This window comes from Nyctibius grandis, chromosome 4 (assembly GCF_013368605.1).
Source record: "Nyctibius grandis isolate bNycGra1 chromosome 4, bNycGra1.pri, whole genome shotgun sequence".
In the NCBI taxonomy this organism is placed as follows: Eukaryota; Metazoa; Chordata; class Aves; order Nyctibiiformes; family Nyctibiidae; genus Nyctibius; species Nyctibius grandis.
Window position 1 is genome coordinate 32,699,726 of NC_090661.1, and position 12,801 is coordinate 32,712,526.

The window sequence follows — 12,801 nt, forward strand, 5'->3', positions numbered from 1 at the left end:
CTTCCTCACAGCACTCTCAAACTCTAATGAAGGATCCCAATGCTCACAACATTCAGTATGTATGGATACACCTAGCATTTTTAGTTACCCTATTAATTTTCTCTCCCTCCCGTTCCTAGCACTCCCACAGCATTCTCTGAAATATTTTTAACAGCATCACACTGAAGAAGCTCAAGAAAGTTTTTTCTTTCTCTAAGGACTAGTTTTATGAAGTTTTGAACAAATGGCAGTTTATTTTTCAAATCAAGAAATACAGCCAATAGCATGTTTGTCCACTAAACAGAAATGCTTGTAACTTCTCCCCTCCCCGCTCAAAGGGAGAGCTGTGAGTTCCTACCAAATTAACGTCACCTAAAAAATATTCTATTTGGACCAGGTTACAAAAATAACAAAACCAAGTAATCGATATTCAGGCACACAAACCCAAAATGCATCTTTGTTCTGACATGAACAGAGGAAAAGATGAATGCACTTCCTTTGAAACAAGTTTCCTTGTTTCAACAGACAAAAATATGTCATCACCAAGTCCAGAGACAACCATGTAACACTTCACAGGGTACGAACTAGTATTCCCACAGTTACGGGAATCAATGAAAGCAACAGGCTGACGAGCTTACACAGATGAAACCTGCAAGACTTAAGTGGCTCAGGATCCAGCTAAAATGGTGCTCTCATGGTTTCCTCAGCCAAGTTATTTTCAGCACATTTCCCAGTTTTCCATCTACTAAATATTACTTTGTTTTAAACTTCTCATAAACTAGTTCTGAAAATTGCTAACACTTTTTGACATGACAGTATTTTTAAATCCTCGTCAGCAAAACCAACAAAGCCATCAGAATTTGAATACTCTGTAGCGTGCAAGGAGCTATCATTTCCAAAGGTCAAAGTTTTACCTTCAGCTTCAGTATGAAGATTTATAAGTTTTCAGTTAGAACACTTCAAAGTGGTTCATTTTTTATTTCCATATGAAGTTTGTCAAGAGTAACTTACCTATTATGCAGAATTCCATAGACTACAATAGGGATATTTGCAATAGGAACAATGGGAAGTATTTATTTTCTACTTGTACCTTTGAAAATACTCCCCCATTCATCCCAAATAAATTAAGTCTACTTAATTATGAAAAGGTATTGAGGAACCGACTCTAAATTGTTTTTAATCAAATAAGTGATCAGTGTATATATTTATATTTAGAGAAAAGTTTTTATCTTCAAGACCATCCAACTGTCTTTATAAATTAAAATACTTCAATAAATCGGAAGGATTACCACTTGCATACAAGTGATACAACCAGAAGTCCAACATAGCTCCAGATGACCAGCTTTTCTTTAATCACAAAAGCAATATCCCTCAAAAAAAAAAAAAAAAATCATCAGCTAGCTGAGGACAAGAGGCTGCTATTTCACCCCAGTTTCAGAAACTGGGCATCTGTTCTAATAACTCAGTACTTGGATTCCTAACTACTTTACAAATTATAACACCTACAGCCTTTCCTGCAAGGACTGAAAAATCCCACCCATCACCTACATGCCTCGAAAATCAGATATTAGTGAGGATAAAAGGCATCAGTACTGCCACACTGGGCTCTGAAGACTGTCATTCACTTAAGTCATGGTATGTGTTTCGCTGCTTTCTGGATTAGTATTACATTAACCCTGCCTATAATCATGCCATTTGGTCTGCTACCTTTCCTTTCTGTCCTGCATTCCTCCTATGATTTACTTCATGTTAACTGCTCCACATTAAGTTCCTTTTCCATCCTTTTAAGTTCCTTTCCCCTCACAAAACAACATAAAAAAAATTAAAATCTTTCTACTTCAAACCTGGAAGACTAAAGACAATGCCTCAAAGCATCTCTTGCCTTACTCTCAGGACAATGCCCAGTTAAAGATGACTGTATAGTCACCAGACTGGATGTAGGCGAGGTATAATAGACTATGATTCATCCTTCATAAAATAAGCCACCAGAATAAAGTTAACAGACATGAATCTTTAAAGCAAATAAAAAAATAAAAATTGTGTCTTTTTAAGAGCTGCAGCTTGACATCAACACATAAATGGAAAGAACGTAGAAGCAGATACTGCATTGGTGCACAAAAAAGGAGTCCTATACTTGAAAGCTTTTAACGTAAATTAACACGTGCCCTGTTGTCTTCCAGAATAGCTGGAATATGCTAATAAAATTTCAGTAAGAAAAGAAACTCTTATAAGCATTGTACAGAGATATATAACCCCATCTACATTTGTCACTTACATTTCCAGTTGCTGTAAATCAGGTTTTGTTTCCTTATCTTTCCCCCAGCCTCTATTTTAAATATTTTTTCTGCCTTGGGCATCCACGGTGATTTCCACAGTGGCAAAGAACTGGTCGTATCGCCTGCATTGCTTTGATCAGCATCAGGATAAAAGCTAAAGAAAACACAACTACCCTCCCGCACCCCCAAACCATACACAATCTAAAGTAAAGTAACAGGGTCATCTTTCACTGTAAGGTATCTTGGGACAAAAGAGCAAAACCAACAGCCTTAGACTTAAGGGAAACAGAGCAGTAGCATTACTTCATCCCTGACTGAGGATTAAAAAAAAAAAAAAAAACAACAAAAACAAAAACAACCCCCAAAAAAACAACAAACCATGTACCGATTATAAGGACAGATACTCCCCCTTCTTGTCAGGCCTGATAAAGGAATCATGCATGTGAAAAAGCTTGCACCATTTTGCCAACTATTTTACTCTAAAAGATAGTACCTGTCACACAAAACCTGGTAAACTAAAAAACTTTATATTCCTTGTACAGCTCTTGCCTGTAATAGCTGCTTTCACGCATGGAAGGTTTCTAAACAGATGCTCAGAGCTTCAAATCAGAAATAAATCCCTATTATACATCAGATTTTTAAATGAGCAGATCCTGGAAGTTTTGTGCCTCCCAAAGGCAATGTGCTGCCCCATTGTCCTGGTTTGGCCTAAACCAGGCCGATTTTCCTTTCAGTGATTTTTACTTTCAGCTAAGTCTCCTCTAACTGTAAGCACAGTACACACACAATTTCAGAAGAATTTAGCTATATAAATTTTTGAAGAGTCCAATACATGTCAAGTGCAATGAATATGCCTTTTTAGAGAGCCTGAATGCAATGCTGAGTTTCTTAAATGACCCACTTTGATTTCTACTACAACATAGTAATGTAAGTTTTCAGATAACTCAGACTTAACTAGATTGTGTACTAAATCTTGAATTCTATAAAATTTGATTGTATTATTTTGGGTAAGATGAACCAAATCCTTCAAATACAATAACGGTGGCTTTAAGAATAAATCTCAACATTAACCTTGGACAGATATAACCAATATCACTGAATTTCAGAGTTATGTTCCAGTACTTTTTTTAAACAAGAAATAAGAGAGTCCAAATTAAAAAAAGAAATTTGTAGTTTCATGTGATAAGCTTTCATAGTTCAGAGATACATACAAGCATTAAGAGATAAGTCTCGATTTTTCTATCTAGAAACTAGTAGAGCCACAGACTCTAAAACAAAAATTATCTGATAAGTAGATAGTGTGTATTTAGCACAACTGTAGTTAAATTTTATAAAACACTTCAGAGAATGTCAAGGTTGTTTTCAGTTTTGCTTATATTCATTTTTCCTTATACTGCAGCTAGATGGTGCAGAAGAATGGCAACTTGTTAGCCAAACTCATATTTCAAGGGTTACCACAGCCTGGCAACTCTTGAAATCTTCCCCACTAGTGGAATAAGATGACAATTCACTTATCTTTTAGTACTGAGTTACAGTAAGGCCTGAAACACGTGTTTTGTCAGTGTTCTGATCTAACCTGTACTTTTAAGTTATTACAGCTGACAGCTGCTCAAAATACTGTCACTAATAATTGTCAGTTCTAGAGATGCCCATTTTAATAATTCAAGGAAGAACTCCATATTAATGCTGAAGTCACAAGTAATTCAGGCCACGTATAGATAGCTGCAAAGATCCCTGCCAGGAATTTTTCCACATCTGCCCCTGCATTACTGTGTTGCAGAAGATGAGTCATTTATTATGACCATCTTAACTTCCTTCTCCCTAGCCATTTATTAGCTGCACAAAAGTTAATAAATAGTTAGGAATACTGCATAAAACGGACCATGAAGAACTAAGGGGCACTATAAGGTTCCATGAAATGATGGCATCTGATGTAAGAACGAATCCAGATTTTCTTCCAATCTCAAGCTCCTAAATTAAGGTGTACATGAAAAGTAAAGTACTCTCATTTGCATGAGGACTTCTTTTTAAACAGCAACTAAGCAAGACACACCTAAAAAAGTAAGATCAAGACCATAACAATTATTTTTTTCAGGAACCAGAAGTTCCTCAAAGTTGGTATCAACCTCTGCCCAACTACCTGTGACAACGCAAGAAAAGTTATGCATTACATGTGTTACATCATTCAAGTCATGAAAGCTCTCACACCATTGCTATTTGTATCTGTGCATCCTTAGAGTGTTTCCCATTGTGCATGTTAGAAAAAGTGCCTGGAAAGGCAACTGCGAAAGGCAAGGAATTTATGAGCAATATGGCCTTCTAAGAAACGCACCTACAAGATTCAGAAACAAAGCTCAAGTTAGCTGATTTTCACTGCATTATTACCGATATATCTGCCGTATTAAAACTTCCATGTCACCAAGGTTACATAAGGCCTGCATACCAAGTTCATCGTGCAAACTGCTACCGCCTACAGCAGATGCAGTGGCATGTGATGCTTCTAAGTGGACACTCCCATTTCTCACCAGCAAGGAGGCGCTAGCGCCGAGCACAGCTGCCTGGGAAGGGGGGCGGGACTGCACTCTGACCTGGGAGGAGGGCTGCTGGCCTTGCTGACCATCTTGAAGGCTACGAGAAAACACGAATTGGGGACACATTACCAGGAAGAAAAGAAAAATAGCTAGAAGTGAAGCAAAACAAGACTTTGTAGTTTAAAGAGGAAAACTTAAAAGAGTATAGCGTTAAGAAGCCACTTTTTAGGGTTACGACAACCCATGAGTTCTGTACAACAATATTTGGACACTAGTTACATCAGTAATCTAGAGATACAGTTCCTGTCCCACTTTATAGAAGTAATATTGCTTTCTAACATCCCCCCAAGTCACCCTCAAGTATATTCTTAAGTCTTAATTTGTGGGTGCAAAAGCGAATTACTGGTGGTTAGTCTAATTGTAGACTAACCTGAGGTACCACCTACATACAGCAGTGACTATTCCAGTCTTCTCACAATAGTTAGGGTCCTTTTTGCTCATTGAAGTATGACGGATCAACTGTTTAGTTGGCTGTTTGGGGTTCTTTTGGTCACAAGAACATCACCTTTCTTGATATTTAATCTACACTCTAACTGCAAAAAGTCTTTAAGCTTTGTCAGTAGCCACACACTAGCACAGACCTTGTAGGTAACTGTAGTTAAACCTCTGGATTCAGAATTTTTTGAATATATTAAGATTATATTATGCTTATAACAAATTCCTAATTGGCAAAAGTTTTAAGTCTATTTTAAAGTTATTTTGACAGTACAGGAAAACTTTATTATTCAGTACTATTACCGCAAAGAAATTCTTCTATACCCAGACATATACCTGCACCAAAAAACACGTTTTAAAAGTCAACTTGGGCTTCAGAGAAATTTGTAAGTTTACAGTCATACAAGTAGACAATGCTGGAAAATGTTAGTTCTCGTCTTCACAACCTTCTCATTGCAAAACTATTTTATAAAGCTATTTAACAAAGTTATTTTTAAATACCTTGTTTAATATTAAACATGGCCAAGTGTCAGAATACATGACCTTTACACTTGCATATCGCATCTACTTTGCAAGATTAGTGTTTTTATTATCCTTCACTTTGTGCATTTAAAGACATTACATCACAGTCATCAGCTGTGAGACGTGATCAAATTAAGAATTTTTTTTAAATAGTAAAATAATGTATATTTTAAAGAACGTGGAAAATATCTTCAACACTTTCGAAAAATGATCTTTATCACATGTTGCTTTTAACGTTTCACTGTTTAGTGTGATGTTACAGTTGGCAAGTGAGGCAAGTGAAAAAGCAAGATTTAGTAAGAGTTGAGGGGTTATATCTGATGTATTTGCTTTTAACAATATTTTCTAGGACATCTACTTTTCAGTTCGTTTGTTAGAGCACCACTGAAAAACAAAATATGGATATAAGAATAGGTGTTAAGAAAAGCTCATGCAAAATAAAGCAGACATGCACACAGCTCATGAGGCAGAAAATTGCAACTCGTATTATAACATATTTGAATCTGAACTTCAAATTCAGTGTTTTGCTGCTGTAGACAAGGCTCTCAGTGAGCTACATGGCAACAAAAGCTCTAAGGAAGCCAGATGTGTCAGCCTTCATTGCCTCCCTTAAGTATTATCAGCAACACCAAAACAATGCTAAACAACACTGCTTTCCCTTAAATAGTAGCTACATAGCAGAAGGTATATACAAAGTTGTCCTTTCAGTGGTTATCCGTATCTGTCACAATAAAAAAAATACTGACATTAACAGATTGCACAGATATGCAAAAGATATATTTATTCTCTGCCTAACTAGTAATTATAAAAATAAAATTCTGCTTCAGACAGCCACTTATCTTCTTGTATCAGACACACATGCACACACCATTGACTACACAGGATGACAATGCATACTTATGTTTAAAGTGCCCAAAACACTGCTGACATTTAGGCAGGACAAAAGCAGCAGTGGTCAGTTGTTTTGTTGTGGTTTTGGGGGCTTGTTTTTTTTTGTTGTTTTGTTTTTAAGCTACCAGGCAAACTACTTGTGTCTAATTTAGCATCAAACTAGCAGAATTTGCTAGACCAGGTTTTACTTAAGTGTCTACCATTGCCAAACACATACACATATAATGCCATTGTCTCTTTTACTAAATATTCCACAGAGGAAGTGAAAAGTAATTGCAATAATGGATAGGAAATTTCAAAAAAAAAATATAATCAGGTGGAACTCAACAGGTTCTAAGGGAACATCCCCACAACATCCAGTTAGAAGAGTTAGAAGATTAGGAGATTAGTTTTGCTGGCAAGAATAAGAAAGAGGTAACATCAGGGCAACTAAAGATTAGTAAATCTAATACTGTTAGAAGTTTAACATCTGAAGTCATATGGATTAGCAGTATCAGGAACTAGACCAAGGCAACTCACCACTAGCATATACAATTAACGCCAGTACAGTTGGAGTGATCTTTTGAAAGCATCTTGGTGGTAACCGGCTAAAAATCTCTGTATTTCTTCACATTTCTTCCTTATGCACAATTATTTTTTTTTAATCTTTCTTAGGGGTTTCTTCTTCCAGCAACACATAGAATTTACACTAAAATTAAGCTACCCATATAAAGGAAAGTTTTTTCAGACTATTCATCTAGAAATCAGAACAGTAATACATACAAATTTTCAGATGCATTCCACAGTTCGTAGTTCAAATGGAATTTATGTCAAACAAATCTGAAAGCACTTTGGTGTTTGGTTGGACTAAGGCAATTTAACTCCACTCCAAGGGACAGTCATTTAGCATCACAAACAATGCTTTGAGCAAAGTAACCTCACTAAGTATTCAATTCTGAACATGTTTATAATATAAGTATTTTTGATAATGTGCATCATTATGTCAGAGAGAGTACAGAGTGTGGTTTTATTTGTTTAGAAAGGAACAAATTTAGATAACTGGAAGATGCAAAGAGGAAATACAAGGCTAGAATATTTGTTCCACTTTTTCACCCTTGAACATCTTGTCTGATTAAAAAGTTACTTCCACCAACTTCAGTTTTCTCATGATCTCTCACTGAAGTCCAGCTTAAGCCATGGGAACCTTAATGACTGCACTAGCATGTGAAAATGAGGCAGGTGTCAGCCTCAGTTTAAAACAGAGTCATTTATTTGCCCTACTTTCTACATAAGAAAACTCACTGTTTTCTGGCTAATGCAAAGTTAAGGAGCTCTGATTAGTCTGCACAGCCTCTTATGAACCAACACACAAACCTGTACTACCCTCCTCTTAAAAAAAGGAGAAAACACAAAAAAAATACATATCAGAAGCAAGTGAATGCAATGGAGAGTAGAGCAAAAGTGATCTAAGAGAATGCAAAGTTTTAACATCCCTCACTATGACGTAAATCACTAACTAAAGTTGAACAAGCTACGTTCAGCAAGACCAGGAGCTTAACAAAACATTATCCGAAATGAGATTACTGGTACATACTGCACTAGCCAGTAAAAACACATCTAACTAGTTCCAATCCTTGATGTGTCAGAAGTCAATCCTTCATTTGTTAGATTTTAGGTACCATTCTTGCAATCCTTCTGCCTGAGAAAAATTTATAATCTAAGTCCTTGATTATTTGAGTGGTGCCACACAGATGGCACAATTCCTCTCCCATCCTTCAAAGTATTTTGTTTGTATTTGCTGAGTTTCTATAGCTTTTTCCAGTTAAAAAGTTACACAAGTATTCCTGAAACACAAAAGCAGACTGCTCCTATTATTAAAAGATAGCTTAGCATACATGAAGGAAGCTCATTAACAATACAGAATATACACAATTATTCCTGCATATTTATCATATAACTGGAGGAAGAATTACGTCCATGTGTATGGGGGAGTGTTCCTTCCTCTACAGGCAATGTTCTGCTCACCAGATTCTCCAACACCATAGGCAACCATGGGATTGAAAGATTAAAAAAGCAAGTTTAAAAACTTATTGTGGTTGCTGTTTCTACTGTTCAAGCTGACAGACCAAACAGAGTTTGCTGTATGTAACGTATCACTAGGCTCAGTATTGTTAACAAATGGGCCAGCGAAGGTTGGGGACTCCTGGGATACGTGTATAGACTTCATTTTAAACATCACCAAGACATGCAGAGTGCCACACAATTAGATTTAATACTGAGCAATACCATGCATTCTATAACAAAGGTATCGCTATTACTTCATTATTTCTCTTTTGCTGGAAAAAGCTCCAGGATGTTCATACAATGGTTTACCTGTATTTTAGATTTGGAACCTTTGCATGTATGATTTAGCTCTCTATAATGTTCTTCCATTTTGTTATTATGCCTATGTCTCACTACCTACGGACATGAAAAGTGATTACAGTACTAGTCCCTAATGCTTACTTTCTTAAAGGAAAGAAAACCAAAATGAGGAGTGATCTATAATATTTTCTTGGGGTTTTTTCATTGCTTGAAATTAAAAGTTTCTAAAGTTTTTCATAAAAAGCACTAAGGTTGTTAGCATTAGTTCATTTTGTTACCAATCTGAAATCAGCTATAACATGTTAGAGACTGGCTATCCTAATAATTTTGAAAATAGTGCCACATATACATGCACAATTCAACAAGCCCACAGTGACATGCAGTGACAGCTCAAGGAGGTTATGGTGGGGAAGGAAGTAAAGAGTGCTTTTCTGGCAACACTGGTGGGTGTGGGGAGAAGTGGTCTGCTGCATGCATGCTAAATATGGTGGAACATTTAGATACCCTACCTGAGGGGCGATCCGATGAGCAATGTAGGAGGGGTAGGGTTACTCCCTGCATTGTGCCGGCGTCGTACTGCCTGACGCCTAAATGTGCTGCGTTCACGGCGAAATGTGACAGTCTCCTCGCTGGCTTGTGCTGCTGCATCAAGACAGACTTTAGGTCAAATGAGAACCCATCCTAGTTATGTACATAGTAAGTTAAGACTCCTTTCTTCCCCCTGACCCTCCCCAAGTTAATGAACTTGACTTGAAACAACAGAAGTAGCTTATGCACTGACTGTTCAAATAACCTGCCTCAAGACAGGATAACAACACACAATTATTAGTAAAAATTTGGGTGCTTGGGTGTTTAGGGACTGGGGTGTGTCTGTTCTTGAATATACAGCTTACTTTTTTTTGTTTTATCCCCAGATCCAAATAGCCAGGTTGCAAAAAAAGCAGGATATCCCAAATCTCTTCCATTTGCACAGGGCAAGAAGAGAGAAAACTGGTCTCACCCTTTATCTCATTTAATAGATAATTAAAGGAGAAGCCTAAAGGACAACCTAGAAAGGTTGTCTACCACTCCTCACAATATTCTCTTATTTTATGATTTCTGCCAAACAGGTAGGGTTGAGGTTAACTTCATCACTCCTGCTCAGGGGGCAAAATAGTTGCTTTTTTCTTTTTCCTCATAAGCACCAAGGGAATACATGTTGCTCATTTTAGACTAGTGACACTACGATTTGGAGGAGCAGAGGGTTGAGATTAAGTGAGAGAGTAACTTCTTTGTAAGGACTGGTGGTTTTGTTATTTCAAATCCCCAAATAACAAACAAACAAACAAACAAGTTTGGTCCATTTATAAAGCCACACTGTAAAAAACAGTTTGTAGGCACTCAAGGAAGTCGAAGATTTTTCCACAGATTACCCCCCAAAATCCACCTGTGCTCCCTAAGCTTCACGGTCTGAACAACTTTGGATTTGGACTGCTTCATGGTGTGTCTATGTCAGAGTCTTCTTCCTGAACCAAGGAAGCTACTAACCAATTTGAATGCAGAGCACTAAAGAGCTCAAATGAATGGGTCACAGAGAAGAAGGTTCTGGCAGGCAAGTGAAGAAGAAGAAAAAAGCCAAACTTGACATGAAGTCAGTGCAAGAGGAGAATTACAATCTTGAAGTGGAAGTCACAACTTGGTAGCCAAGAAGCCTGTTACTAGAGTGAGAAAACTAAGGATTGTGTTAAGACAAAATTTAAAAAACAAAAGAAAACACTAAGGGAGCAATGCTTCTGCAGAAATGGCAGAAAGATCACAGGCAGAATAGTCCATGTTCACTTAAGCACATTTCAAGTTACAATATTCCTGTCATTAAGCTTTCAAAACTTACCAGCAAAGAATCTAACACTGGTCTACAGGTAATTGCAACCTACTACTGCTATGTATCAATCACTGCCATAGCTCAAGCAATAAACACTGCATGGAATAAGAGTCTAATTCCACCCATGAACCACAGGTTACTAAGTGAATACTGCATATGAAACTTCAATCTGTAAGTTTCTTTAAAAGCTAAGAAGCTACATGAAGAGATTACTTTAAGACTGACAGTAAAGCTACAAGCATTTCATTATCAAAACATCAAAAGTTAAGGACATCCTTAATTCAGTCCCTTCCAATACTTCCAGGAAAACTGTGGGATAGTTTACTTTCTCCTCACTCCACAACTGTTTTTGTTATTCTAAGCACAAATATATGGTACTCCCTTTTCAGTGTATGTCAGCAAAAATTCAACACCTTTCTCTTGCGGTTTAACGTACAGCTTTTTATGCTTTGTTTTAATACACAGCCTAATTTCTTCAAGGATTTCTTTATAGCTCTAATACTTGGAAGTACTGGGAAAGTGAAACATGCTAAACAACACAGCATGAATCCTGACTTTTTTCTGGTGGATTAAGTTAAGATACAAGAGGTCAAAACTGCCCACTAATTTTGGGTACCAATTTGGGTACCAAATTTTTCCAGTGTATACATCAGCATATAAAAACTCATATATTCACAACACAGCTTCCACTGACTTGAGATGCAAAAGTAGTTCCACACATTTCTGCTAATCACGTTATAGTTAAGGACCACGAAATAAAGAACAGTGACTAGTCCTAACTGAAATGCAAACATCTTAATTACCATCAAGATGGTAAACATCAGCATTACATCTTAATTACTATTTGCAACTACTTAGCAAAAGCAGTATTCCAATGCAATTTTTCAAGGCAGCACACTTCACACTGACAACATCTGTTTTTCTTTTCATATCCTTTATTCATTAAACATCACCTTCTGCAATTGCCGAAGCCCAGATTATGGAAACACTAGAGGTCCTTCCTACACAGCTCCAATTTATCACTAAAGCAAGTCTACCTCAAGCACTGACTGAGGCAGTGTCCTGTGAGGAAAATAGAGATATATAAACATGTTTGAAGATAAAAACAAATTAAAAATCAAAAGTCATATATACTTGGGGATTAAATTCAAAGCCGCACAGGCAAATAGTTCTGGCATTTGCTAACTTTTTACTATTTCACTTTAACCTTTAAAAATCAAAGTAGATTTTGGTGTACCTTTCTACCTAATCTACCAAGGGATTTTTGATTTATGTCAAAACTTTTGTTCAATGCACATCTTCTATATATGCTCTTCCTGAACGTCGGTGGTGACATTCAGGATCACTAAGCAAGTCTATACATTCTTTTGAAAAGATTGCAGAGCTTTTCAGCCCAACAAGCTCTGAGTCTGCTAACATTATGCAACACCTCAAGAAGCTACATGTTGAAACCATGATTTAAGAAAGTAAAAAATAGCTAGTTGAGCAGAAAGGATTACTGTTTGTTTGAAGCGTGGAAAGCCAAACTGAGCAAAGTTTGGTTTTGTTTTTGGTTTTGTTGTGGGTTTTTTTGTTTGGTTGGTTTTTTTGTTTTTTGTTGGTTTTTAAAAATCTCATTTTAAAGACCACACAGGATTAAAACAACCATACCAGTATGGAAAGCTACTTATGTTAATATGTATTATTTTTGTTTCTACTTGTCTTTAATGAGAAGTAGCAGTACAGCTGCTCGTGACTTCACCAGTAGGATGTAAGATAAAGTTCCTAAATTATCCTCTATCATGCTCTGAGAGCAGTTTAATCATGAGGGAAATAGTTTTGTTTTAACATAAATAAGCTTCCTTTAATATCTACAAAGTAACAGTGTTTTGATGTTTAAAAACAAAACTAAACAAATAAAAGT

General features: G+C 36.6%; 1 protein-coding gene across 7 annotated transcripts in view; it reads right to left on the reverse strand.

The window, feature by feature from the left end:
* Positions 1–12,801, reverse strand: part of PCNX1 (pecanex 1) — a 94,534-nt gene that overhangs the window by 50,824 nt on the left and 30,909 nt on the right. For 3 of the 7 annotated variants that reach the window (XM_068397472.1, XM_068397470.1, XM_068397477.1), the window contains 2 exons: positions 9,547–9,679; positions 4,699–4,883 (listed from right to left, as the gene is read on the reverse strand). The exons of 2 other annotated variants lie outside the window; for them this stretch is intronic. In XM_068397472.1, coding sequence (XP_068253573.1) covers positions 4,699–4,883; positions 9,547–9,679 — 318 coding nt within the window. The remainder of the gene's footprint in view (positions 1–4,698; positions 4,884–9,546; positions 9,680–12,801) is intronic. 2 more of the 7 variants (XM_068397471.1, XM_068397473.1) reach the window with 2 other exon arrangements.